Source organism: Littorina saxatilis, linkage group LG11, assembly GCF_037325665.1.
Source record: "Littorina saxatilis isolate snail1 linkage group LG11, US_GU_Lsax_2.0, whole genome shotgun sequence".
In the NCBI taxonomy this organism is placed as follows: Eukaryota; Metazoa; Mollusca; class Gastropoda; order Littorinimorpha; family Littorinidae; genus Littorina; species Littorina saxatilis.
This window is the reverse complement of record NC_090255.1, coordinates 5,713,890-5,738,924: the sequence shown is the minus strand read 5'-3', so window position 1 is coordinate 5,738,924 and position 25,035 is coordinate 5,713,890. Positions and strand designations below refer to the sequence as shown.

The 25,035-nt window shown below is 43.1% G+C and overlaps 1 protein-coding gene across 1 annotated transcript; it reads right to left on the bottom strand.

The window, feature by feature from the left end:
• Positions 1-7,126: 7,126 nt before the first annotated feature.
• Positions 7,127-19,939, bottom strand: LOC138979616 (gastrula zinc finger protein xFG20-1-like). The gene is made up of 3 exons (XM_070352331.1): positions 19,580-19,939; positions 14,171-14,294; positions 7,127-11,290 (listed from the first exon to the last, which is right to left on the bottom strand). The coding sequence occupies exons 2-3, from the start codon at positions 14,265-14,267 to the stop codon at positions 8,379-8,381; spliced, it is 3,009 nt and encodes a 1,002-aa protein (XP_070208432.1). The 5' UTR covers positions 14,268-14,294; positions 19,580-19,939; the 3' UTR covers positions 7,127-8,378.
• Positions 19,940-25,035: the final 5,096 nt, after the last annotated feature.

The following is a 25,035-nucleotide window of genomic DNA, read 5'->3' as shown; positions in this document are numbered from 1 at the left end:
GGAAACATGGTAGTAGTGACCTCCCTTCCATAGAAATGTCTTTTTAGCCTAATTCAAACAAATACATGACGCAGCGGTAAAATAAAACAAGTATAAATTTAGACGGCAAGAGTATTGCTATTGGCATGGAAACTTACTCAATTCTGATGTTTATATGAAGGTAACTTCACGTCGTTCCATAATCAAAAGTGGTTTAACAATAAAGAACATTTTGTTACATTGCATTGATGATGATGACGATGATGATGATGATAGTAATAATGGACATTTATATAGCGCTTCTCCACAGCTCGATTGAAGCGCTTTACAAGTTCAATCAAAAACACAACACGACAGATACAACTAATAAATTTGTCTCAGATAAAAAGGAAAATAATCATCAAAGAGCACATATACATGCTCGCATAAGATACAAAGAATCACATTTTTTTCGCAGCGCAGCACAGTGCACAGTAAAAAAAAACACGCAAACACATACAACAGACAAATACTCACAACAAGCACACATGCACAAACACACACACACCATGTCAGTTAAGTACTCATAGAGAATAATGTTTGGGACAGATCATATTTTTATCTTGGGGAATTTTTGCAAGAAAATGTGTGTGCATGGTTGTCCCTCAGAGTGGTGTGTAGTGGCAGAGATGTCTTAGCTGAAAAAAAAAGATTCATGTTGAATTTACACTGAATGTATGCATACTTATTCATGTTTTTAAACCCCAAAGATTTTATTCTGTGTGCTAGCAACATTTATCATGGGTATTATTATGTGCGTCTGGAGATGATTTTTACACCTGAATGAACCTGCAAATTTTTAAATGAATTTCTTGCTAAACTTAATGTCAAATCAAAAGAACTGTGATAGTTTGTTTGTTTGTTTGTTTATTTGTTGCTTAACGTCCAGCCGACTACGCAAAGCCATATCAGGACGAGGAAGGGGGGGATGAAGGGGGCCACTTGTCAAGCGATTCCTGTTTACAAATGCACTAACCCATTACTTGTGTCCCTACTGGAAGATTACCAGTTTCCAGTATGTTAAAATAGGCTTAACCTATCTACTGCTGGACTTACATCAGAACACTAACAGATTAAACTATACATGAATCGCGAGACAAGCGGCAAGAGAAGAGATTTTTGGAAAAAATACAGGTGAATGAGCAAGAAGGCAGAAAAAAGAAAAGAATTCACGAAGAAAAAGAGAGCATGACAGGAAAGAGGAACCAAAAATCTACCCGTAACAGCAAACTAGAAAGCTCCTGCGGTTCCAAAAACAGGAGGGGCCTTTAATTTCATAACCGCAGTGCCCCACTGCGGGAACTGTGATAGTGCTATTTTTGATGTTAAGTGAGCTTCCCTATGGAATCAGATGTCTCTGTTCCGCCAAAATCAGTGTGGGTGATCCAGAAAGAGAGAGAAAGGAGAAGGTATAGTAACAATACGATCACACACACACACACACACACACACGCAAACAAACAAAAAATGCATCAAAATTGATGTTTGTATTCTATGTAACTGATGAAAGGAACAACTTATTTTTTTGGCAAGCACTTTAATTATTTAAAACAAAAACAGAAATAAACGTGTAAACGACTATTTCTTTACAGCTGCTCTGTCCTGCTAAATTCACGTGCAGCAGGCAATTTGAGCTGCATCACTTCCTTAAACCCGACTCAGTGAAAACAGAGACAGGGTATGTACATATAAATTTACAGACAGTAACCATGGAAAGAGCCATATCCCACTTCATACATTTTTTTCTCTGATTATTTGTTTCTCTGATAACCAGTATTGTTGAGAAAGTATCTTTATAAATACATGGCGGAACATCTATTGCATAGCTGTATGTGGCGGGAGATAAGCATGGTAAAGGGGGACACTGCATTCTGTTGTATTTTGGTGAATTTTACCTGACTTAGGCAGGGTCCACAATGTGAGCCCAAGCGAACCACGGGATGTGGCTAGCGTAACCACGGGGGGTTGTCTACCCCGTGGCCGGTTCTGGATCCTGCTCCCTCCAGAAGACTGAAGCCTGGGGCTGGTAGCAAAGCCCCGCAAAACAGCAGCATGGGTGCCGTAAAGTAAGCACATGGTAACGGTTTCACACCCCGACCATGCTGACTCAGGGGTAAATGAAGGTTTGCAGCGGGAGCTCAGACACGTTGTTGCCAGCTAACATGGGCCAGCTTTTGGAGGGATTCAATTTCATGATTAAGCAGTTTCCCCCCTAAGGAGGGGTTGAATTTCATGATAAAGCAGTTACCCCCCCAACCATGCTTATCTTCCGCCAATCCGTGCCCATATCATGCCAAACCTTTACCTATATATCTTTTTATCAGTCTAGTAAAAATGAACTTGACTGATCATAAGCCTTGTGTTTTTATTGATTATCCCCCCTTAGTATGAGGGGGGATATTTGTGTTGCATGGTTGTTGGTATTGTCATAACATGTATTTACATGCATTGAGTGAATGCTATATGTTTGTGTGAACTGTGTGTTCGAGAAGTTGAGTTGTATTTGAAGTGAAGAATTGTGTTATATTTTGGTGAGGAAATAATAAGTCTGCATCCTCCCAAAATTCTGTGTTGGAGTGTTTTAGTGTGAAGAGTGAAGAGTCAGAGTAATTAGATAGGGCAGAACACGTATACGTAAAAGTAACTCCTTTATTCACACTAAAATCCACTTCATGACACAGTAGCTTTGATCACAGGCTATATTGAGATCACCATTAGCTGAAATCACTGGTGTCTCAGGATGTTATATACTGTAGTATCTCAGATCACTATAGTGTGGCAGGGTGTAAATATGCAGAGACAGAAAGAGAATCATCAGAGTGGGTCTGCTAGCAAGAGGGTGCGTCAAATTCACTTTGAGGGGGATCAAAAGATAAATGTTTTTGTTTTCTTCGTGTGTGCTATCTAGAATAGACTTTTGTAATTCAGTACTAATCGGTAGCCCCCAGACTATCATCCAACCACTGCAAAGGGTTCAACATTCAGCTGCAAGATTCATTTGTAAATCCTCCAAGAAGCAACCTTGTACTCCCCTTTTGAAATATCTGCACTGGCTTCCGGTCAATCAAAGAATTAAGTACAAAAGCTCGTGTCTCTGTTTTAAAATCATCACTGGTTCTGCACCTTCATATCTGTCTGAACTCGTAAACCTGTACGTCCCTTCCCGATCACTGCGCTCTGCCGCTGACACTCGAATGTTCCGAATTCAAACAAAAAAAAGAAAAGTACATGGACAACGCGCATTTTCATTTGCTGCTGTTAAAACATGGAACTCCCTTCCTTTTTCTGTCAGACATAGTCCATCCTATTCTTCTTTTAGATCAAATCTGAAAACGCACCTGTTCACACAGCATTTTCTAGACAAACCAGTAACTTTCAAACTGTCCGGTGACCCCTGCAGCAGCCAGTGATCTGGAAATCGTGTGTTGCGATTGTTCTTTTTTCCTTGTGCAAAGTACATGTCGGTTTATGTAGTTAGATAAATGAATATGTATAAGCACGAGCTTGGTTTTGTGATATATTTGCGATTTTCGTGTGTATGCCATGTGATGTATGCAGATTTGTGTAGGTAGATTAGTATTCATGTGTGAGTGTATGTGTGTGTGTGTTTGTATGTATGTGTGTGTGCCTGTCTGTATGCATGTGTGTGTGTGTGCGCGCGCGTGTGTGTGTGTGTGTGTGAATGTGTATCTGTGTGTCTGTGTGCATGTGTGTGGTGATAGCATTGTGTGTGTGTGTGTGTGTGTATGCGCACGCGTATGTGCGTGCGCACACGTGTTTGTTTGTGACTGCATGGATTTAAACGATGAATTTGCTTTTGTACTCCTGTTCTTTTTGTGTCTTAATGCTTGTATTTTGGTTTTGTACATGTGTATAATAATGTCATTGTAAAGCGCTTGGAGCTTTTAGGTAAGCGCTTTCTAAGTTTCCATTATTATTAGTATTATTATTTTAAAAATATTAAAAAAAAAGAATAGTTTGGTTGGAGTAACTGACCCTAAGGTTAAATCAAAAAACAAAGAGGCTGCCAACGTTCCAAAATTCAATACTTCTAGATTCATTCGCTTGTGGTTTACAAGCAAGCGGCCAAAAACTCAGCCAAGCTAAGTGCTTGTTACTTATACACTAGTCACAAAAAGTCAAGGAAAAAAAATTCAAAAAGTCATATCTCCGAAACGATTTCACCAATTTATTAATCGTTTACACCAAAGTACACCTTCTGGGCCACACATTGAATGTGGCAAATTTCATTGGTATCCAATAACGGAATGATGAGTTAAACTCAGTTCACTGCAAGCGTGTTGAATTTCAAAAGTCACAACTGTCTCATGTCAACAAAACAATGTCAGTAATGGGTATGGGCACCCCGCCGGGCCAAGCATTCGTTGCAGCGTCGACGCATGGACTGCACATGTCTTCTGAGGAGCTGCTGGTCCAGGTTTTGCCATTCATGTTGGAGGTATGCCAGCAGGTCCTGAAGGGTGTTTGGGGGAGGGTGATTGTCTCGCAGCTGCCTGTCAAGATGATCCCAGACATTTTCGATTGGGTTTAAGTCTGGGCTGCAGGCTGGCCATTCCATTCTGTGAACTCCCTGCTGCTGCAGGAAGGCCCCATGCGGTATGGCGTTGTCGTCCTGCAAAGTGGCCTGGGGTCCCAGCTGTTGCAGGAAAGGGATGACAATCGGACCCAGGATCTCGTCCCTGTAGCGTGCCCCGGTCAGATTCCCCTGGATGTGGTACAGGGGGGTCTTATGGTTGGCAGAGAAGCCTCCCCATACCAGCACGGAGCCTCCACCATACGCGAGGACCTCCTGGACACAGTCCTGGTTAAACCGTTCGCCTTCTCGTCGCCATACGGACAGCCGCTTGTCCGGATGCATCAGATTAAACCTGCTTTCGTCGCTGAAGAGAACAGTGGCCCATTGATGACGTGTCCATCTCGAATGACGAGCAGACCAGTCTCGGCGGGCTCGTTTGTGGACTGGAGTCAGCTTGGGCTTCTTGGCTGGTACTCTGGAACGGAGCCGCACGTTGTGGAGACGGTTCCTGATGGTCTGCGTGCTGACTTGAATGTTGGTAGCCACCCTTAGCTGCATGCCCCCTGATGCGCTCTGCAGTGATGGTGCGTGACGTCAGAGCCTGGCGGACGATGTAACGATCAGCCCTTGCATCAGTCTTTTTTGGTCTCCCAGATCTTGGCCTGTCCTGGACCCGTCCAGTCGCTCTCCAGCGTTCTTGTAGCCTCCAGACAACCGATGGAGACACCCCAAGTCGGTGGGCAACAGCTCGGTAGGTGGCGCCGCGCTGAAGCCAGGCAAGGGCTCGTCCTTTGTCGACATCTGGCAGCGATCGTCTCTGGACCATGGTGTTGGAATGGACCATAGCTGTGAAACGCTGGCTTATAAAGGCTTTCAGTGCGGTGAGTTTCACAGCCCAGACGTCCGCCTAGCACGTGCCATGATCAGTTCCGATGTTCAGTACCAATGTTCATTCTGCTGAGCCAGTGAATTTAGGCGCATTTTTGACGTGGAGGGCCTGCACTTTCCGCCTGCCTAGCACCGCGTCCGTGCATCACATGCGGCCAATGATGCTGTCTAGACAATTTGCGAGTTGTTGTCAGTGCATTAGCCAAGTTTGGTTGATTTCGTTTTTCGGGTTATGAAGATATTGCTGTTTGCTTTTTTCATGTGAATATGTCAGTTGTTCCTTGACTTTTTGTGACAAGTGTAGTTTGTCTGTGCACTTAAAATATCGTTGGGTCGACAATATATTTGTGACTGTAATGTATTGTTTTGTCAATAACAAACGTTCCCACAAATTACCTTTCTTGTTCTTTTATTCTGACCCTCAGGTTAGCTAAATTCACCCAATATCAAATAAAGGCTAGGGACAGGAGACTTGACCAGTCTCTCTGCTATTACTTTTTGACCGAGTAGTCTGCTGGGTGCTCTCCGGTGAGTGGTTAGTTTAACGGTCCATTGTATGATTGTTTGTTTGTTTGCTTAACGCCCAGCCGACCACGAAGGGCCATATTAGGGCGGTGCTGCTTTGACATATAACATGCGCCACACACAAGACAGAAGTCGCAGCACAGGCTTCATGTCTCACCCAGTCACATTATTCTGACACCGGACCAACCAGTCCTCGCACTAACCCCATAATGCCAGACGCCAGGCGGAGCAGCCACTAGATTGCCAATTTTAAAGTCTTAGGTATGACCCGGCCGGGGTTCGAACCCACTACCTCCCGATCACAGGGCGGACGCCTTACCACTAGGCCAACCGTGCCGGTCCATTGTATGATTTGTTTGTTTGTTTGTTTGCTTAAAGGCATATGTACGCGCTCCCGTGTTTACAAAGTGTAGTTTGCCCATAATCGATGTCAAACGCACCATAAGACCATATAATGACGATATGTCACCATGCGCGGACCATAATACATGCATTACAGCTTGTTCTAGCCTCTGAAAAAGTGAGGATGTCAACAAAGCCGCGGTGTTAGCTCCCTTGCATCAACGTTACATGTGTTGCCAAATCTATAAATAGGACGATCCAGATCAAAATGAAAATTAACATATCTCAACATTGAAGGGGTCCTAGACCACAATATTTTGCAGGGAACTTAATTTAGCATGTCTCCAGCTGTTGGCAAAGCAATTAGCGTGTATAGTCATCGAGTACATATGCCTTTAACGCCCAGCCGACCACGAAGGGCCATATCAGGGCGGTCCACTGTATGATAAGTAAGTTATCTTTACAAGTGAATACAATGGAACCCCCTTTTAAGACCCCCAATATAACACTCCCTCCCCTTTAAGATCGTATTACTCAGATTATCTTTTCATATTCATAACCTCTGTAAATTCACCTCCATTTTAATATTTGATTATCCCAGATTTTCGGAGGTCATGGCTTTTCTCCAGTATGCGTTAACATATGCATCTTTAAACTCACTTTCTTAGCAAATTTTGCTGTACACTCAGGGCAGACATGTGGCTTTTCTCCAGTATGCCTGACACGCACACATGCATAAATCACGCACGCAGTCTGTCATCCACGACTCAAAACAATCTTACTCTTTCGACTACAAAACACGAGTTGACACGAACAGTAAATTAAGGACGTTTCTTACAACAAATCAATAATACATAGACCAAACATAAATACACACACAACTCACTAACTAACCATATTACTCTTTCTTACGATAACATCCACAACGACAACAAAGATCAACCAGTATTAAAGCCAATAACAACAAAGAATAGTTATTTTCCTTTTAACGCATTTTTCACACCTCTCACTTTCGCTCAGTTCACAATGACGTTATGGATCCTGCACTTTTAGCTGTTAGGACGGGCTAAGGCTAATGTTACCGTGCTTGCGTATCCGAAATCGTCCATGAACTTGGGTTAACGAGGCCGTAGTGCGAAGCGACAGGAGCCATCGGTGACGGCAAGTCCTTGCCAGGCGAGCAGTGCCGTCTTTGAAAGTGGAGCAGGCAGACATCTCCTCAGTAGTAGGCCATGTCAAAGCCTCCGCATGGTGAAACACAACAACCTGGAATGGTGAACGCAAGACTTAGTTCACCGTAACAGCAACATCGCCCACCCGTCCTTATAATTTAACAACCAAGTGCAGGATTAAATGGACATAGCTCTTTACTCTCACTCTCATGCATCTTGCACACACATACCAACCGACTTATACATTCAATTTTGCTAAGTATGAAGTCCAACAATCAATACCAAATTCATTCTATAAACAAAACTGTCCACCACTCTCCTTTCAACCAAAACATATTCATTCAATAACATGCCAAACCATTTCCCAAAACAAACTCACAAATTCATACCGTTCAAGTACAAAGTTACAAACACGCACGTGCACACTATACATTCCGCCATCTTGGATTGACCGGTTTTCATAAGTCAATAAACAAATCTAAACCTGAGAATAATTTAACTGTAACCCACACAACATAATATTCAATGATTACATACCACATCCTGGTTGCATTGAAGTAGCCACAACAATATCCCCTGCCATTGATAGCAGTTTTCCGGCGTCTGCTCGACGTAAACAGACCCTACGTTCAACGAAGAACGGATTCGCTTGGAACGCAAGCTATCTTTCCTCGGCTAAAGGCAAAGAACGAATGAATAAAAAGGAGTATCTACGAGCTCGAATTTAGCTCTGAGTTCACCTTCATAAATACAAGTAAAATACACGTGAAATACCTGAGCACGAGCTCCACGAGACACTTGCAGTTAACCAGCGTCTACCTAAGACAGGCGAAATAGAGGAACACAGGCGCTCCAACACAATACCTTTAACCCCACAGCATAAAAGTATGCTAATATTAAAGCCGCTTGTGACAATGCCTCAACATGTGGATCTTTAAATTACTTTTCCGAGTAAATTTTGATGTACACTCAGGGCAGACATGTGGCTTTTCTCCAGTATGTTTTAACATGTGGGTCTTTAAACTTTCTTTCCGAGGAAATGTTGCTGTACACTCAAGGCAGACATGTGGCTTTTCTCCAGTATGCGTTAACATATGCTTCTTTAAAGTTCCTTTCTGAGCAAATTTTGCTGTACACTCAGGGCAGACATGTGGCTTTTCTCCAGTATGCCTCAACATGTGGATCTTTAAATGACTTTTCTGAGTAAATTTTGATGTACACTCAGGGCAGACATGTGGCTTTTCTCCAGTATGTTTTACCATGTGGGTCTTTAAACTTTCTTTCCGAGGAAATGTTGCTGTACACTCAAGGCAGACATGTGGCTTTTCTCCAGTATGCGTTAACATATGCTTCTTTAAAGTTCCTTTCTGAGCAAATTTTGCTGTACACTCAAGGCAGACATGTGGCTTTTCTCCAGTATGCGTTAACATGTGGGTCTTTAAACTTTCTTTCCGAGGAAATGTTGCTGTACAATGAGGGCAGACAGGTGTCTTTAATACTCCAGTATGTATTACCATGTGGTACTTTAAACTTTCTTTCCAAGAAAATGTTGCTGTACAATAAGGGCAGAAATGTAGCTTTTCTCCAGTATGAGTTAACATGTGGATCTCTAAATGAGGTTTCTGGGCAAATGTTGCGGAGCATTGTGGGTAGGTATGTGGCTTTTCTCCTGTATGTGTCACAGCTGGGAATTCTTCTGTCTTGACTTCAGCTGCTGAATTGCTGGTCTCGGTCACAGCTGGGAATGCCTCTGTCTTGACTTCAGCTGCTGAATTGCTCGTCTCGATCACAGCTGGGAATGCCTCTGTCTTGACTTCAGCTGCTGAATTGCTTGTCTCGGTCACGGCTGGGAATGCCTCTATCTTGACTTCAGCTGCTGAATTGCTGGTCTCGGTCACAGCTGGGAATGCCTCTGTCTTGACTTCAGCTGCTGAATTGCTCGTCTCGATCACAGCTGGGAATGCCTCTGTCTTGACTTCAGCTGCTGAATTGCTTGTCTCGGTCACGGCTGGGAATGCCTCTATCTTGACTTCAGCTGCTGAACTGCTCGTCTCGGTCACAGCTGGGAATGCCTCTGTCTTGACTTCAGCTGCTGAACTGCTCGTCTCGATCACAGCTGGGAGTGCCTCTGTCTTGACTTCAGCTGCTGAATTGGTTGTCTCGGTCACAGCTGGGAATGCCTCTATCTTGACTTCAGCTGCTGAATTGGTCGTCTCGGTCACAGCTGGGAATGCCTCTGTCTTGACTTCAGCTGCTGAATTGCTCGTCTCGGTCACAGCTGGGAATGCCTCTGTCTTGACTTCAGCTGCTGAACTGCTCGTCTCGGTCACAGCTGGGAATGCCTCTATCTTGACTTCAGCTGCTGAATTGCTCGTCTTTAAACTCGGTTTGTGAGCATATTTTGATGTACACTCAGGGCAGACATGTGGCTTTTCTCCAGTATGTTTTACTTTTAACATGTGGATCTTTAAACTTAATTTTCGAGAAAATGTTGCTGTACACTCAGGGCAGACATGTGGCTTTTGCTTCAATTTTCGCAAATTTTCTCCAGTATGCGTTAACATGTGGGTCTTTAAACTTTCTTTCCGAGGAAATGATGCTGTACAATGAGGACAGACTTGTGGCTTTAATACTCCAGTATGTTTTACCATGTGGTACTTTAAACTTTCTTCCCAAGAAAATGTTGCTGGACAATAAGGGCAGAAATGTAGCTTTTCTCCTGTATGAGTTAACATGTGGATCTCTAAATGAGGTTTCTGGGAAAATGTTGCTGAGCATTGTGGGTTTTCTCCTGTATGTGTCACAGCTGGGAATTCTTCTGTCTTGACTTCAGCTGCTGAATTGCTGGTCTCGGTCACAGCTGGGAATGCCTCTATCTTGACTTCAGCTGCTGAACTGCTCGTCTCGGTCACAGCTGGGAATGCCTCTATCTTGACTTCAGCTGCTGAACTGCTCGTCTCGGTCACAGCTGGGAATGCCTCTATCTTGACTTCAGCTGCTGAACTGCTCGTCTCGGTCACAGCTGGGAATGCCTCTATCTTGACTTCAGCTGCTGATTTGGTTGTCTCGGTCACAGCTGGGAATGCCTCTGTCTTGACTTCAGCTGCTGAATTGGTCGTCTCGGTCACAGCTGGGAATGCCTCTGTCTTGACTTCAGCTGCTGAATTGGTCGTCTCGGTCACAGCTGGGAATGCCTCTGTCTTGACTTCAGCTGCTGAACTGCTCGTCTCGGTCACAGTTGGGAATGCCTCTATCTTGACTTCAAATGCTGAACTGCTCGTCTCGGTCACAGCTGGGAATGCCTCTATCTTGACTTCAGCTGCTGAACTGCTCGTCTCGGTCACAGCTGGGAATGCCTCTATCTTGACTTCAGCTGCTGAATTGGTTGTCTCGGTCACAGCTGGGAATGCCTCTGTCTTGACTTCAGCTGCTGAATTGGTCGTCTCGGTCACAGCTGGGAATGCCTCTGTCTTGACTTCAGCTGGTGAATTGGTCGTCTCGGTCACAGCTGGGAATGCCTCTGTCTTGACTTCAGCTGCTGAATTGCTGGTCTCGGTCACAGCTGGGAATGCCTCTATCTTGACTTCAGCTGCTGATTTGGTTGTCTCGGTCACAGCTGGGAATGCCTCTGTCTTGACTTCAGCTGCTGAATTGGTCGTCTCGGTCACAGCTGGGAATGCCTCTATCTTGACTTCAGCTGCTGAATTGGTTGTCTCGGTCACAGCTGGGAATGCCTCTGTCTTGACTTCAGCTGCTGAACTGCTCGTCTCGGTCACAGCTGGGAATGCCTCTGCCTTGACTTTAGCTGCTGAAAAAGAGGCACATAATTTTTGTGTAAGCAATGTGTGTCACAATGAAAATAGCAACACAACCAGAATCTCTAGATGTCAATACATGAGTCATTCTCCAAAGCTGGTGAATTCTTAGGTCGGTCACTTAAAATGAAATTTTCACAGAAGCAAATGTGTAAAAACAAGAGGCGAAGCCTTCAACGCTCACGTAAGAAATCGACAAACAGTAACACAAACTCAATCACTCCGTCACACATACACACACACAGTATGACTAAGCATTGGTGACACGGTGCAAGAGTGGGAGACACTAGATCTGTCTGCAGCCTACTTAAGGGGACACGACTGCCAGATCGACACTGCGCTTTCGACAGCGCCTCCTCACGCAGACACTGAAAACACGCTGTGCAGATCAACCTGTAGGAAATCTCCTTTGGTATCTTCTTTATCTATTTTTCTGGAGCTGCTACGAAACCGAACAATCGATGAATGCAGCTCGGTTAGAACTGAAAAGTGAATCGATACCACAATCCTTCAAGCAATCTGACCTAACCTTGACCCCTGACCTGGTCTACATACCAAACACGACACAAACCAGTCAACTGTTTTTACCCCCCCAAAACCCCCCACCACCCGTTTTCTTTGGATACACACTTTAACTACCTACGTGCCGACGAAATGTTGATCATTGCTTCAATACTTTGAAGCTGTTGCTTGAATAATAACCAGGTAAAATTAGTATTTCAGTGTTCAGTCAAATGTTAAAGTTTTTACCACAGACATACATACATACATACATACGCACGCACAGACAGACAAAAGTTAGCATCGCATAGGCTACACTTTAATGTACTTTATTTTTGACCATCTGTGCAACACTTTCACTTCTGCAAATTTGATTTTAATGATAACTTTAGAGGCAAATAAGGTAACTAATTTTTAAGCTTCCAAGCTTAAATGCAATCCCATAGCCCGGATGTCATCGAAGATTGTTTGACCAAAATGTGAATACATTTGGTTGAAAAATTAAAACGTGAGAGTGCAACCTCAACTTTTACTAAACGCTGGATATGACGTCATCAAAGATATTTATCCAAAAAAAGAAGGAAAAAACGTCTTGGGATATCATACCCAGGAACTCTCATGTTAAGTTTCATGAAGATCGGTCCAGAAGTTTTCTCTGAATCACTCTATACGCACACACACACACACAAAGGCCACACCCTCGTCTTGATTCCCCCGTCTATGTTAAAATATTCAGTCAAAACTTGACTAAATGTAAAAAACAAACCACTACACTAAAAACTAGATAAATATTAACTAGTGATAAGAGCTTGTATAGAGAACATATTGATGATTTTGTGTCTTGGTGTGATTCCAACTTTTTAGTATTAAACGCAAGCAAGACGAAGGAAATGATTTTTGATTTTCGCAAAAAGAAAGACACTGTCCATCCTGTAGTCATCAAAGGTGATGCGATTGAGATAGTCAGCGAGTACAAGTATTTAGGTGTAGTTTTAGATAACAAGCTAAGCTGGTTTAATCATGTTGATGCTGTTTTTAAGAAGACGCAGTCAAGATTGTTTTTCCTGCGCAAGCTGAGATCATTTCATGTGTGTAACAAGATGCTGTACATGTTTTATCAGAGTATGGTGTGCAGTGTGATGGTGTTTGCATCAGTGTGTTGGGGAGGGAATGCCACTGCAAGGGACACTGGCAGGCTGAACAGGCTGATAAAGAAAGCGAGTTCTACTGTAGGCCAGAGCCTTGACACCCTTGAAGTCCTTGTTGAAAGAAGGCTTGCCAGTAAGTCCAGAGCTATTCTGTTCGACCGAGGGCATCCCCTCCACGACGCACTGATGGATCTCCGCATCACACGGAACGCTCGGTTTCTCATGCCTAGGTGTCGAACGGAGCGTTTTCGGCGTTCTTTTGTTCCTGCAGCTGTTAGATATTTTAACAACAACCGAGCCATTGTCCTGGCCACAGACTATAAGTGATGCCTTTTAAATGTACCTCTTAGTGATAGATTTAATATGATTTGATGACTGTTTGACCTTTGATCATAACTAGTGCTGTGATAATGAGCTTTAGCACTGTTGTGATGGTGTTGACACTATATTTGCCCAATTGAGTCTAACTACCTGATGGCTAATCTACTGTGATACCTGTGATAACTGATGATGATTACTGTGATTGGTTTTATGTGTTTGGTTGGTCTCTTCTTTTGGTAGTGCAATAGCGTTAATTATGGATTGTTGTTATCATCATTTGCATGGGGACTTGTCTGTTAGTCCAAACAGTGATATGGTTATTGTGATATTCTTGGCTGCACTTTAACATGGAATGTATGTATGTATGTATGTATGTATGTATGTATGTATATATGTAGGTATGTATGTAGGTATGTATGTAGGTATGTATGCATGTGTGCTGGTGTGTCGGTGTGTCAAGTGTGCAAGTAAAAAGGGTATTGTAGTTGTACATATATTACTTTAGATATTTTTTGTTATCATGGGTTTTATGAATTTTCTTCTCTTATTCTTTTATAATTATTAATTAATGACCTATATGTGCTGATGACCAATTTAATTTCCTTTGTTGGATCAATAAAATGTTATGAGTTATGATTTATGATTACAAATGCCCTTTTCCACTGTGATACAGTAGTACACCCCCTTACCGACTCCCCTTTCTACAACTACTCCCTTTGTAGGACCGATTTTGCCACCACGTATGCATTTTACTATATAATGAACCCCCAGTGAACGAATCGTCCCAACACGCGACTTACTGCCATTAACTTTCATTTCAAGAGCCTGTATCAAGCAATCAATCAATGAATGTAACACAATACACAATATCAGGTCACACACAACATCAGGTCACACACTTACTGTTTGGCATTGTGTCCATCTCATCAGAGGCTGCAGGCGGCTCTTCGACATCGTACTCGACCTTCACCACCACAGTAGACGGCAGTTTCCTCTTCATCCTGATATGTTAGCTGGTTGTCCTTACCTGGTGGACATATAGTATTCACACAAGCTATGTTTTATAACAACTGATTTTTGTTTTTTGTTTTTAATGATTTATGTATTTGGTTTGGTTGTTTGCTTAACGCCCAGCCGACCACGAAGGGCCATATCAGGGCGGTGCTGCTTTGACATTTAACGTGCGCCACACACAAGACAGAAGTCGCAGCACAGGCTTCATATGTCTCACCCAGTCACATTATTCTGACACCGGACCAACCAGTCCTAGCACTAACCCCATAATGCCAGACGCCAGGCGGAGCAGCCACTAGATTGCCAATTTTAAAGTCTTAGGTATGACCCGGCCGGGGTTTGAACCCACAACCTCCCGATCACGGGGCGGATGCCTTACCACTTTGTTTGTTTGTTTGTTTGTTTGCTTAACGCCCAGCCGACCACGAAGGGCCATATCAGGGCGGTGGATGCCTTACCACTAGGCCAACCGTGCCGGTGATGATTTATATATATATACATGTACTGCATTTTGTTGATAAATACCGCTTCTAGAATTGGGACTAGTGATTCACAATACTTGGTTCGTGGGCGCATTCAATGATGGCCGATTCGGAATCATTAACTCAGTGAGCTTTGTTGTGGCGATCTTTGCCTCACTTTGGTAGAAACCACCTAAACACATTGGAATACATGCTTTGGACTAAAGAAGAAGAGAGCAAAAAATATAATAAAGGTTAGTTAAGAAGGTACAAATATTAGAAAGGTTATAAATTGCAGAAATTAAAAAAAAAACATCAGCAAGGGCAAGACTTGAACTCTCGACCACACATACCATTACCACTGTCCGGAGCACTTTAAACAAATGCCATACACATTTTACATTCAGAGTGAGCATTCTGAGAATCAGAGATCTACTGGTGAGTGTCAGTGACACTGACATATCTTTTTAGCTGTGGCTGGAGAACCAGCCAGTCGGTTACGGAGCCCCTAGGCTGGACAACCACAAAGTCGGCTACGGACCCCCCAGGCTCGGAGACCCGCATTCTCCACAAGCTACCTATATTTTTTGCCGTCCAATAAGATTTTCTTCAAAAATTCAATTGTAACAACACAGAAGAAAAAGAAGAAGAAGACTCAGAAAGACTTGTATTTCATCAACAGTGCGATCCCTAATCAGCGACTGACTGTACTGTACATCAAGAGATGCGGTTCGCAATTGTCAGAGATCCTGGCAGAGTAACTCGATGCGAAGCAGATTTATATGTTTAACCATAACTTCTTCTTCTGCGTTCCTGCACGACAACTAACCACAACTGAAACCAATTTATTGCTGCTTCAGTTCAAGGACGAAAGGCAGTGATCACAGTTGTTGCAATCTCAGTGCCATCACCAAAATGCTTCAGAATAAAAAGGAATAGATTTAGTGCAAAATAAAAGGAAGGAGTGTTAAAAAGGAAACAAAAAGAGTTGAACACATTTTTAAAATATACTAACAAAAATAAGATGGTAGGGCTCCACAATCGACTTGCCGGTTCCCGAGCCAGTCCGTATTCATTCCCCATCAACTTTAGAACAGTGAACAGGCCATAGCTCAAGTGCCTCAACCACTGATCAAGTCAAGGCAAGTGAAGGTGACTACAAAAATCACGGCTCCTAATTTGAGCAAGGGTAATAACGAACTTTAGCGTGTTAAATTCTTAGCTTAAAATCCAGTGGCATTCTTTACTAGATTTTGATACAGATCCCTGTCATCAAGCCAAAGAGCATTATTGTCGTGAAATTAGTAGACAGATTGAGCACCAAACTTAAGCACAAATAATGTTCATGTTTGATTGACAAAAATGACGAGAAAATACACACTGTGTCAACCAAGGGACATCACTTACACGACAGAGTTGCCTCCCCTGTTGGCTTACACAGATCATTCTTTCTTTGACACATGTAAACGAAATGTATTCACAGTTCTTTCCGTGACTTCAAAGGGATCTACAAGGGTCAGTGAGAAGTACCGGCCCAACCAGGAAGGAATTGACTTAGACATTCAAAACTTTACTTGACATGAATTAAGAAAGATTCTTGTGAAGAGGTCATGCAAAATAATATGTATTTTTACCGGTTAGTTTGTGTGCTTTCTTTCTTTCTTTCTTTCTTTATTTGGTGTTTAACGTCGTTTTCAACCACGAAGGTTATATCGCGACGAGTAGTTTGTGTGCCTCGGTTTCTCAAAGTACCATACCCCACTGTTAACCCCACATTCTAGAAAACTAACAAAACTCAGCGATCCAATATTTGCAAAAAAATGTTTTTAATCTTAGACAACTGAAAATCTTTCTTTCTTTATTTGGTGTTTAACGTCGTTTTCAACCACGAAGGTTATAACTGGAAATTCATAATGACCTGACGGAAACGTTTGGCAGGGATCCCCCTTCATAGACCACAGTCATAAGGTGGTCAGCGGAATACAGGCTTGGAAGGAAAACCGTTTAAGGTGACAAACCGTGTGGAAAACCAACAATGGTCACAACTCAAGAAACCGTTGATGCTGTCTGCACACTGTTGGTGCAAAATTAACCAATGTGCACCTATTACATTGCTGATACTCTTGGCATCTCACACTGGTGGTGCAAAATTAACCAATGTGCACCTATTACATTGCTGATACTCTTGGCATCTCACACTGGTGGTGCAAAATTAACCAATGTGCACCTATTACATTGCTGATACTCTTGGCATCTCACATGAATGTTTGGAGTATTCTGTGCAGAAAACTTTTCATGAAGACAGTTTAAGCAAGGCAGGTCCTCAAACTTTTACACCAGAAAAGAAGCACTTCAGATCCAACATGGCACGTGACATTTTACGTTTATTTGAGGCAGATCGAGAGGATCTTCTGCCCCTATTTGTTTTCTGATGATGAGACTAGGGTACATCACTTTCAGCCTGAAACCAATCAACTGTTCATGCAGTAGGGGCATCAAGGTTATACCCACCTAAAGAAAGTCAGGGTCAATTCCCCTTAAAAAAAGTGATGGCATCTGTTTCATTAGACGCAGAGGGGTATTTCCTGTTGGACTTCGTTCCAAAAGATGACAGTAACCGGTGAATTCTTTTTCCATACTTGCAAGTCAACTAAGAGAGCATATATATCAAGGCTAAGCACCGAGGAACACTACGGAAAGGGATATTGCTCCCTTAAGACACCGACCCTGCCAGAAAGTCCTTGGTTTCCATGGCAACAAATGATTATATTGCGGCTTGGAGATGGTTAACCATCCGCTATATTTGCCAGATACGCCATCCTCAAACCATCGTATGTTTGCAACCATGAAGAAGTACCTCAGGGTTGAGCACTACGAAACGGACAACGACGTCGTGGAGGTCCGGAGGGACAATGTTGAAAGGCAAGCGATTCCCAGAGCGCGGCGTGTTGTGCAGCGCAGCGATTCCCAGAGCACGGCTATTGTTCTCAGCAGCGCAGATTGTTGACGCGCTTTATTTTCGTACATCTATGATTATCAGCAACATTTTGAACAACAATTGATTGCACCTACCTCTATTATATTATCTCAAGTGAATGTTACATACACCAGTTAACAGTTCCAGCGCTTACATGGAACGAAGAAGGAACCCGAAAGAGGAGGAAAAACACTCGAAAAAAACGATCTGCGCATGCGTTCAAATCAACCAGAAAAACAAGACAAATCGTGTATTTGTGTGCCCGATGTAATCCTAAGAACCTTTACATTCTTTCCTTGGACACTCAAAAGCAACTTCAGGGCTGCAAGACTACAAAATTGCACTTTCTGCTGACTGAATACGCTTTCTAATCAACCGAGAAAAAAAAAAAAATAAATAAATCTGCGCATGCGCGAATTCCAAAATGGCTGCTGAAAAGTTAACTGCTGGTGTGACCACAGGCGGAAGGTATCGTCCACTGGACTACTACTATCACAGAAAGACTACAAGGTATGTCACTCACCTTCGAATCTTCTGTGTTCTTGGAGTCGCTTCCTGGGGAAAAAATATTGTTCAAGACGGTTTGCCTTTTCCTACAGTCTGTGTAAGGTCAAATAAATACAGTTGAATGATTGTTTGAACTATTATGTACCTTTAGTTTTCAGCTTCCGTCTGCTGCAGGTTGTTTTTAACCATCATTTGGTTATGCCGCACCGAATATGCATACCAGCGCTCATTGGTCTAAAACATATGTAAATATTGTGCAGCAAAGCTACCCACGGGAAAATAATCATAGAATATCCTGTTATTAACCAATGAGCGCTGGCATGCATATTCGGTGCGGCATACATGATTTGTCCCCAAGTGGATTAGCGGCTCGCAAACGAAGATTCGTCCAAATGATGGTTAAAAACAACCTGCAGCGGACGGAAACTGAAAACTAAAGGCACATAATAGTGCGAACAATCATTCCACTGTATTTATTTGACCTTACACAGACTGTAGGAAAAGGCAAACCGTCTTGAACAATATTTTTTCCCCAGGAAGCGACTCCAAGAACACAGAAGACTCGAAGGTGAGTGACATACCTTGTAGTCTTTCTGTGATAGTAGTAGTCCAGTGGACGAAGCCTTCCGCCTGTGGTGTGACACCGATTAACAGCGGTTCCGCGGCACTGTACTCGGATACTTGTTTAAAAACGTCATCCCAGTTTAAAAACTTAGCTGCTTTCCATATAGTAGAAGCCATCGCAATGACATGTAGTGATATGACTGCCACGTATTCAAGGCCGGAACTTTGGCACGTTTTTACATCGGCGCAGCGATATGTGGTGAACTCAGTTGAAAGAGTGAGAGAGAGAGAGAATGGAGCTCTGTTTTTCGTTTTATTGACAGTTTTATTTCTCAGATAAATGTAGCTGTTGACAGTTGTAAACTTTGCGATTGTGAAGGAAATATTACAGCAGAATACATCGCGCGTCGTGAATCGCAGCGCTCCTCGTAGCGCCGCGCGTTGAAAATCGCAACGCTGCAGAACGCGCCGCGCGCTGTGAATCCACTTCGATGTTGAAATGCAAACTTTTTCCGAGACTCGCAAGTCAACTCCTTCCTGTTCGAGTCCAACATTTTCAGTTGACCCTCGTAAAATGACTTGCTATGCTTACAAGTGAAGGTTCTGCAAATTTGGAGCCTTAATATTCCTCTGCAGTGAATCACCAAGCTGCTACTAGCCCCCCCGCGTATGCAGCTTACTTTTGTGGATCGGCGTACAGGTTTTTAACCTAAATCGTCGCACAAGTACAAGTACAAGTACAAGTAGTAAGTATTATGAGCTAGGAATTTAACAAGAACGCTACATTACCTGTGACTCACTGACTGTGAGGCTTTTCGCGGATTGTGTTCCTTTTCCAAACCACCTGTCGTAACAACTTACAGTCCCTTGAAAATAGGTGTCCGTTTAGTGAAAGGCTCAGTGATAGTCGTTTTATAAATGGCTTAATAACAATTCATGGCACAAGTTTGCATTGCTGTGAAGTCGAGAAATCTGCCTCGATCCCGGAAACATGGTAGTAGTGACCTCCCTTCCATGGAAATGTCTTTTTAGCCTAATTCAAACAAATACAAGACGCAGCGGTAAAATAAAACAAGTATAAATTTAGACGGCAAGAGTATTGCTATTGGTATGGAAACTTACTTTCTTTCTTTCTTTCTTTGGTGTTTAACGTCGTTTTCAACCACGAAGGTTATGGAAACTTACTCAATTCTGATGTTTATATGAAGGTAACTTTACGTCGTTCCATAAACAAATGTGGTTTAACAATAAAGAACATTTTGTTACTGTATTGAATATTATTCATATGATAATAACAATAATAATAATAATAATAATAATAATGGACATTTATATAGCGCTTCTCCACAGCTCGAAGCGCTTTACAAGTTCAATTTACAAGTTCAATCAAAAACACAACACGACAGATACAACTAATACAATTTGTCTCAGATAAAAAGGAAAATAATCATCAAAGAGCACATATACATGCTCGCATAAGATACAAAGAATCACATTTTTTTCACAGCGCAGCACAGTGCACAGTAAAACAAGAGGCGAAGCCATCAAGGCTCACTAAGAAATCGACAAACAGTAACACAAAGGCTCAATCACTCCGTCACACATACACACACACACACACACACACACACACACACACACACACACACACACAGAAAGAGCATAGGTGAAACTGTGCAAGAAAACGAGACACTAGATCTAGATCTGTCTGTCTGCATGTAGCCTACTTACAGGGACACGACCGCCAACTAGTCTCGGCCCGCTCAAAATAATAATGACCGAGACTTTCAGTACTTCCTTCGCGTGACATCTAACCCTCTTACGTCATAATGTGACGTCAATGTAATGTGACGTCTTCAAATGTTAGAGTTTCTACCACAGACATACACACGCACGCACGCACATACGCACTCACGCACGCACGGACAGACAAAGTTACGATCGCATAGGCTACACTTACGTGAGCCAAAAAACCACGCAAACACATACAACAGACAAATACTCACAACAAGCACACATGCACAAACACACACACACACACCATGTCAGTTAAGTACTCATAGAGAATAATGTTTGGGACAGATCATATTTTTATCTTGGGGAATTTTTGCAAGAAAATGTGTGTGCATGGTTGTCCCTCAGGGTGGTGTGTAGTGGCAGAGATGTCTTAGCTGAAAAAAAAAGATTCATGTTGACTTTACACTGAATGTATGCATTCTTATTCATGTTTTTAAACCCCAAAGATTTTATTCTGTGTGCTAGCAACATTTATCATGGGTATTATTATGTGCGTCTGGAGATGATTTTTACACCTGAATGAACCTGCAAATTTTTAAATGAATTTCTTGCTAAACTTAATGTCAAATCAAAAGAACTGTGATAGTGCTATTTTTTTATGTTAAGTGAGCTTCCCTATGGAATCAGATGTCTCTGTTCCGCCAAATGTGACCCTCCACCACGGACTGAGTTGCATGTCACCTTTGCATGATTTTCATATTTGTACATTTTCCTAAAGAGTTTGTTATGCTCTATCCAGTGGTGAAAACCGTTTTAGAAAAGAGGGAAAACTGTTTGAGTTATAAGCCTCTGCCTAAGATGACCCTCACACTGTTACCAGACACTCCCCGGACTTATATTAAGCCTAGCGCAGAACAGCGCGATGTGACATGTGACTCATTTCGTGTTGGAGGGTCACAAATCAGTGTGGGTGATCCAGAAAGAGAGAGAAAGGAGAAGGTATAGTAACAATACGATCACACACACACACACACACACACACACACACACACACACACACACACACACACACACACACACACACACACACACACACACACACTCGCAAACAAACAAAAAATGCATCAAAATTGATGTTTGTATTCTATGTAACTGATGAAAGAAACAACTTATTTTTTTGGCAAGCACTTTAATTATCTAAAACAAAAACAGAAATAAACGTGTAAACGGCTATTTCTTTACAGCTGCTCTGTCCTGCTAAATTCACGTGCAGCAGGCAATTTGAGCTGCATCACTTTCTTAAACCCGACTCGGTGAAAACAGAGACAGGGTTCTTTCTTTCTTTATTTGGTGTTTAACGTCGTTTTCAACCATTCAAGGTTATATCGCGACAGAGAGACAGGGTATGTGCATATATTTACAGACAGTAACCATGGAAAGAGCCTTATCCCACTTCATATATTTTTTTCTGTGATTATTTGTTTCTCTGATAACCAGTAGCTTTGATCACAGGCTATATTGAGATCACCATTAGCTGAAATCACTGGTATCTCATCTTTCTTTCTTTGTTTATTTGGTGTTTTACGTCGTTTTCAACCATGAAGGTTATATCGCGACGGGGAAAGGGGGGGAGATGGTATTGAACCACTTGTTAATTGTTTCTTGTTCACAAAAGCACTAATAAAAAAATTGCTCCAGGGGCTTGCAACGTAGTACATTACCTTACTGGGAGAATGCCAGTTTCCAGTACAAAAGACTTAACATTTCTTACATACTGCTTGACTAAAATCTTTACAAACATTGACTATATTCTATACAAGAAACACTTAACAAGGGTAAAAGGAGAAACAGAATCCGTTAGTCGCCTCTTACGACATGCTGGGGAGCATCGGGTAAATTCTTCCCCCTAACCCGCGGGGGGACTTGTATCTCAGAATATTATAGTATCTCAGATCACTATAGTGTGGCAGGGTGTAAATATGCAGACAGAAAGAGAATCATCCGAGTGAGTCTGCTAGCAAGTGGGTGCGTCAAATTCGCTTTGAGGGGGATAAAAAGAGAAATGTTTTTGTTTTAACATTATTTAAAAAAAAGAATAGTTTGGTTGGAGTAACTGACCCGAAGGTTAAATCCAAAAACAAAGAGACTGCCAACGTTCCAAAATTCATTACTTCAAGATTCATTCGCTTGCGGTTTACCAGCAAGCGGCCCAAAACTCAGCCAAGCTAAGCTCTTCAGTCTTGTTACTTATTGTTTGTCTGTGCACTTGAATTTAGTTTTACCTTAAAAGACCGTTGGGTCGACGTATTTGTGATTGTAACGTATTGTTTTATCAATAACAAACGCACCAACAAATTACCTTTCTTGTTTTTTTTTATTCTGACCCTAGGGTTAGCTAAACTCACCCAATATCAAATAAAAGCTATGGACAGGAGACTTGGCCATCCTTTATACAGAATAAAAAAACCTCACATCTCTTAAACATATAACTTTTACTATATATTTATAGAGAACCAACAACCCCGTCACCTCCACTCTCTTGGTTAGGTGCCCCCCCTCCCCCCCCCCCCCCCCACCCCAGACCCTTCCCCTCCTCCTCCGCCTACTAGCAGATCTACTCCCTAATGGACACCAGGGGTGCGTTGCATAGGCAGAGCGCCACAGAACGTTTGCGAATGTTTTCTATGCAACGCATAGTTTTGTTGTGGCGCTCGCGAGCGTTAGCAAGCGCTCGGTTCTTTTGCGTAACAATTGCGAACGCTCGCCGAGAATGGTCTAGGAAACGGGGGTTTGCGGGGAGCATTCTGGAGCATTCTGTAACGTACCTGAGAGGTGGCACGCCAAAAACTATTGCACTGTACTGAGCTTTCCGGTTGACTCTCTCTCTCTCTCTCTTTCTTCCGGGGGGTCAAGGTCGACCACGAATGGCGCAGGAGGGAAAAATTTTCACAGTGCAGACAAGATGGATATTTTTCAAGTTCAAAGTGGCTATATCAAAGTTTGAGTCTCCAGAACTATACAAGTGAAAGTCTAAAGTGATTGTGTGCAGAAATCTACTGAAAATGATCGAGGTAGGACTTTGGAGGGCCAGTATTGGTCGTTTTCATTTGGCTTGTGTGGCAAAACATTTCTTGAACCGGCTTCGTGCTCAGCCCGTGTATGGTGACAGTTCTGAAATCAGTGTCAGCGACGTGTGCATTACTTGGGGATGCCTTGTTTTTCTTGCGAACATCGTGTGCTGCTTCAAAGATGTTGCGGAAAGTGCTTTTAGTACGCCATTCCCACCCCTGGGAACTGTGACTTATAATTCGTCAACAGTGACTGGCCATTTGTCAGTGCCAAGTGATGACCTTGTACACCTGTCACCGATGGCGGTGACCTTTCCGCACGCGCAGCACGCGCCATCTTTGTGCCTGGCAGTGATTGCCTTCGCGATACGAAGCTTGAGATTGAGCAATGACGTAGAGGAAAACCCTGGGCCTGCTGTCAGTGGCAGTAGCGAAAGTAGTGGTGGTGGTGCGGAGTCAACTGCAGTGGCAGATAGCATCAAACACTTAGAGCAGTCGTTGCAGCAGAAGCTGGATGTCGTTCTGGCAACCATGCAAACACAGGCGGACTTTCTCAAACGACAAGAAGACATGCTTAGAAAACAAGAGACATTGATGAAGAAATTTGGAGATGAGCAAGAGACAATGAAAAAGTCCCTCAAGAAGAACGAACAGTCGATCTCCAACCTCTCCTCACAACAAGACGATCTGTATCGTGTGGTGACTAGCCTCGAGGCAGAGGTTGACAGGCTGGAGGGGTTTTCCCGTCGCAACAACGTCAAGTTTTTCGGAATACCAGAAGAAGTTGGCGACACCGATGCTGACTGTGTTGTTGCAGTGAAAAACGTTCTTGACACCTACATTCCTCAGAAGCAGTGGGAGCCTGACGTCATCGAGCGAGCGCATCGCCTCGGAAAACCCAACCCCAAGAATCCCAACCCCCGCCCTATCATTGCCAAGTTCCAACGTTGGGGCGATGCGATGCGTCTCATGAAAGACCGTGAGGCACGAAGCGACATGGAGCACGACAACCTGAGAGCGGCCCAAGATCTCACCAGACGGCAGACCCAGAAGCTGAAACAGCTGAGGGAGGAGGGGAAGACGGCCTACTACACAAACGGCAAGCTACGCTTCCATGACAACCCCAGAAACAACGATGATCGCCGTGCTGACAACCGCCGGCCGGGTGGCCCCGGTTTGTTGACAAACACCGACTCGGAGACGCCCCCTGATCACGAGCAACGTCAACCAATCAGCGAAGTAGAAATAGAGCGTGACGTCAGTGACACTCAGGGTCACAGCCGTGACACTGAAGAAAATTCCGGTCGGAATTCCGGGAAGAGTGACGCCAGAGGTAAGCGTGTGACCCGCTCAGCCAATCGGCAGGGCCACAAAGACATGACATTGGGTGGCGATAGTGGAGGTGGTGGGTACTCGGCCTACTTTCGCAACGTGCGTGGA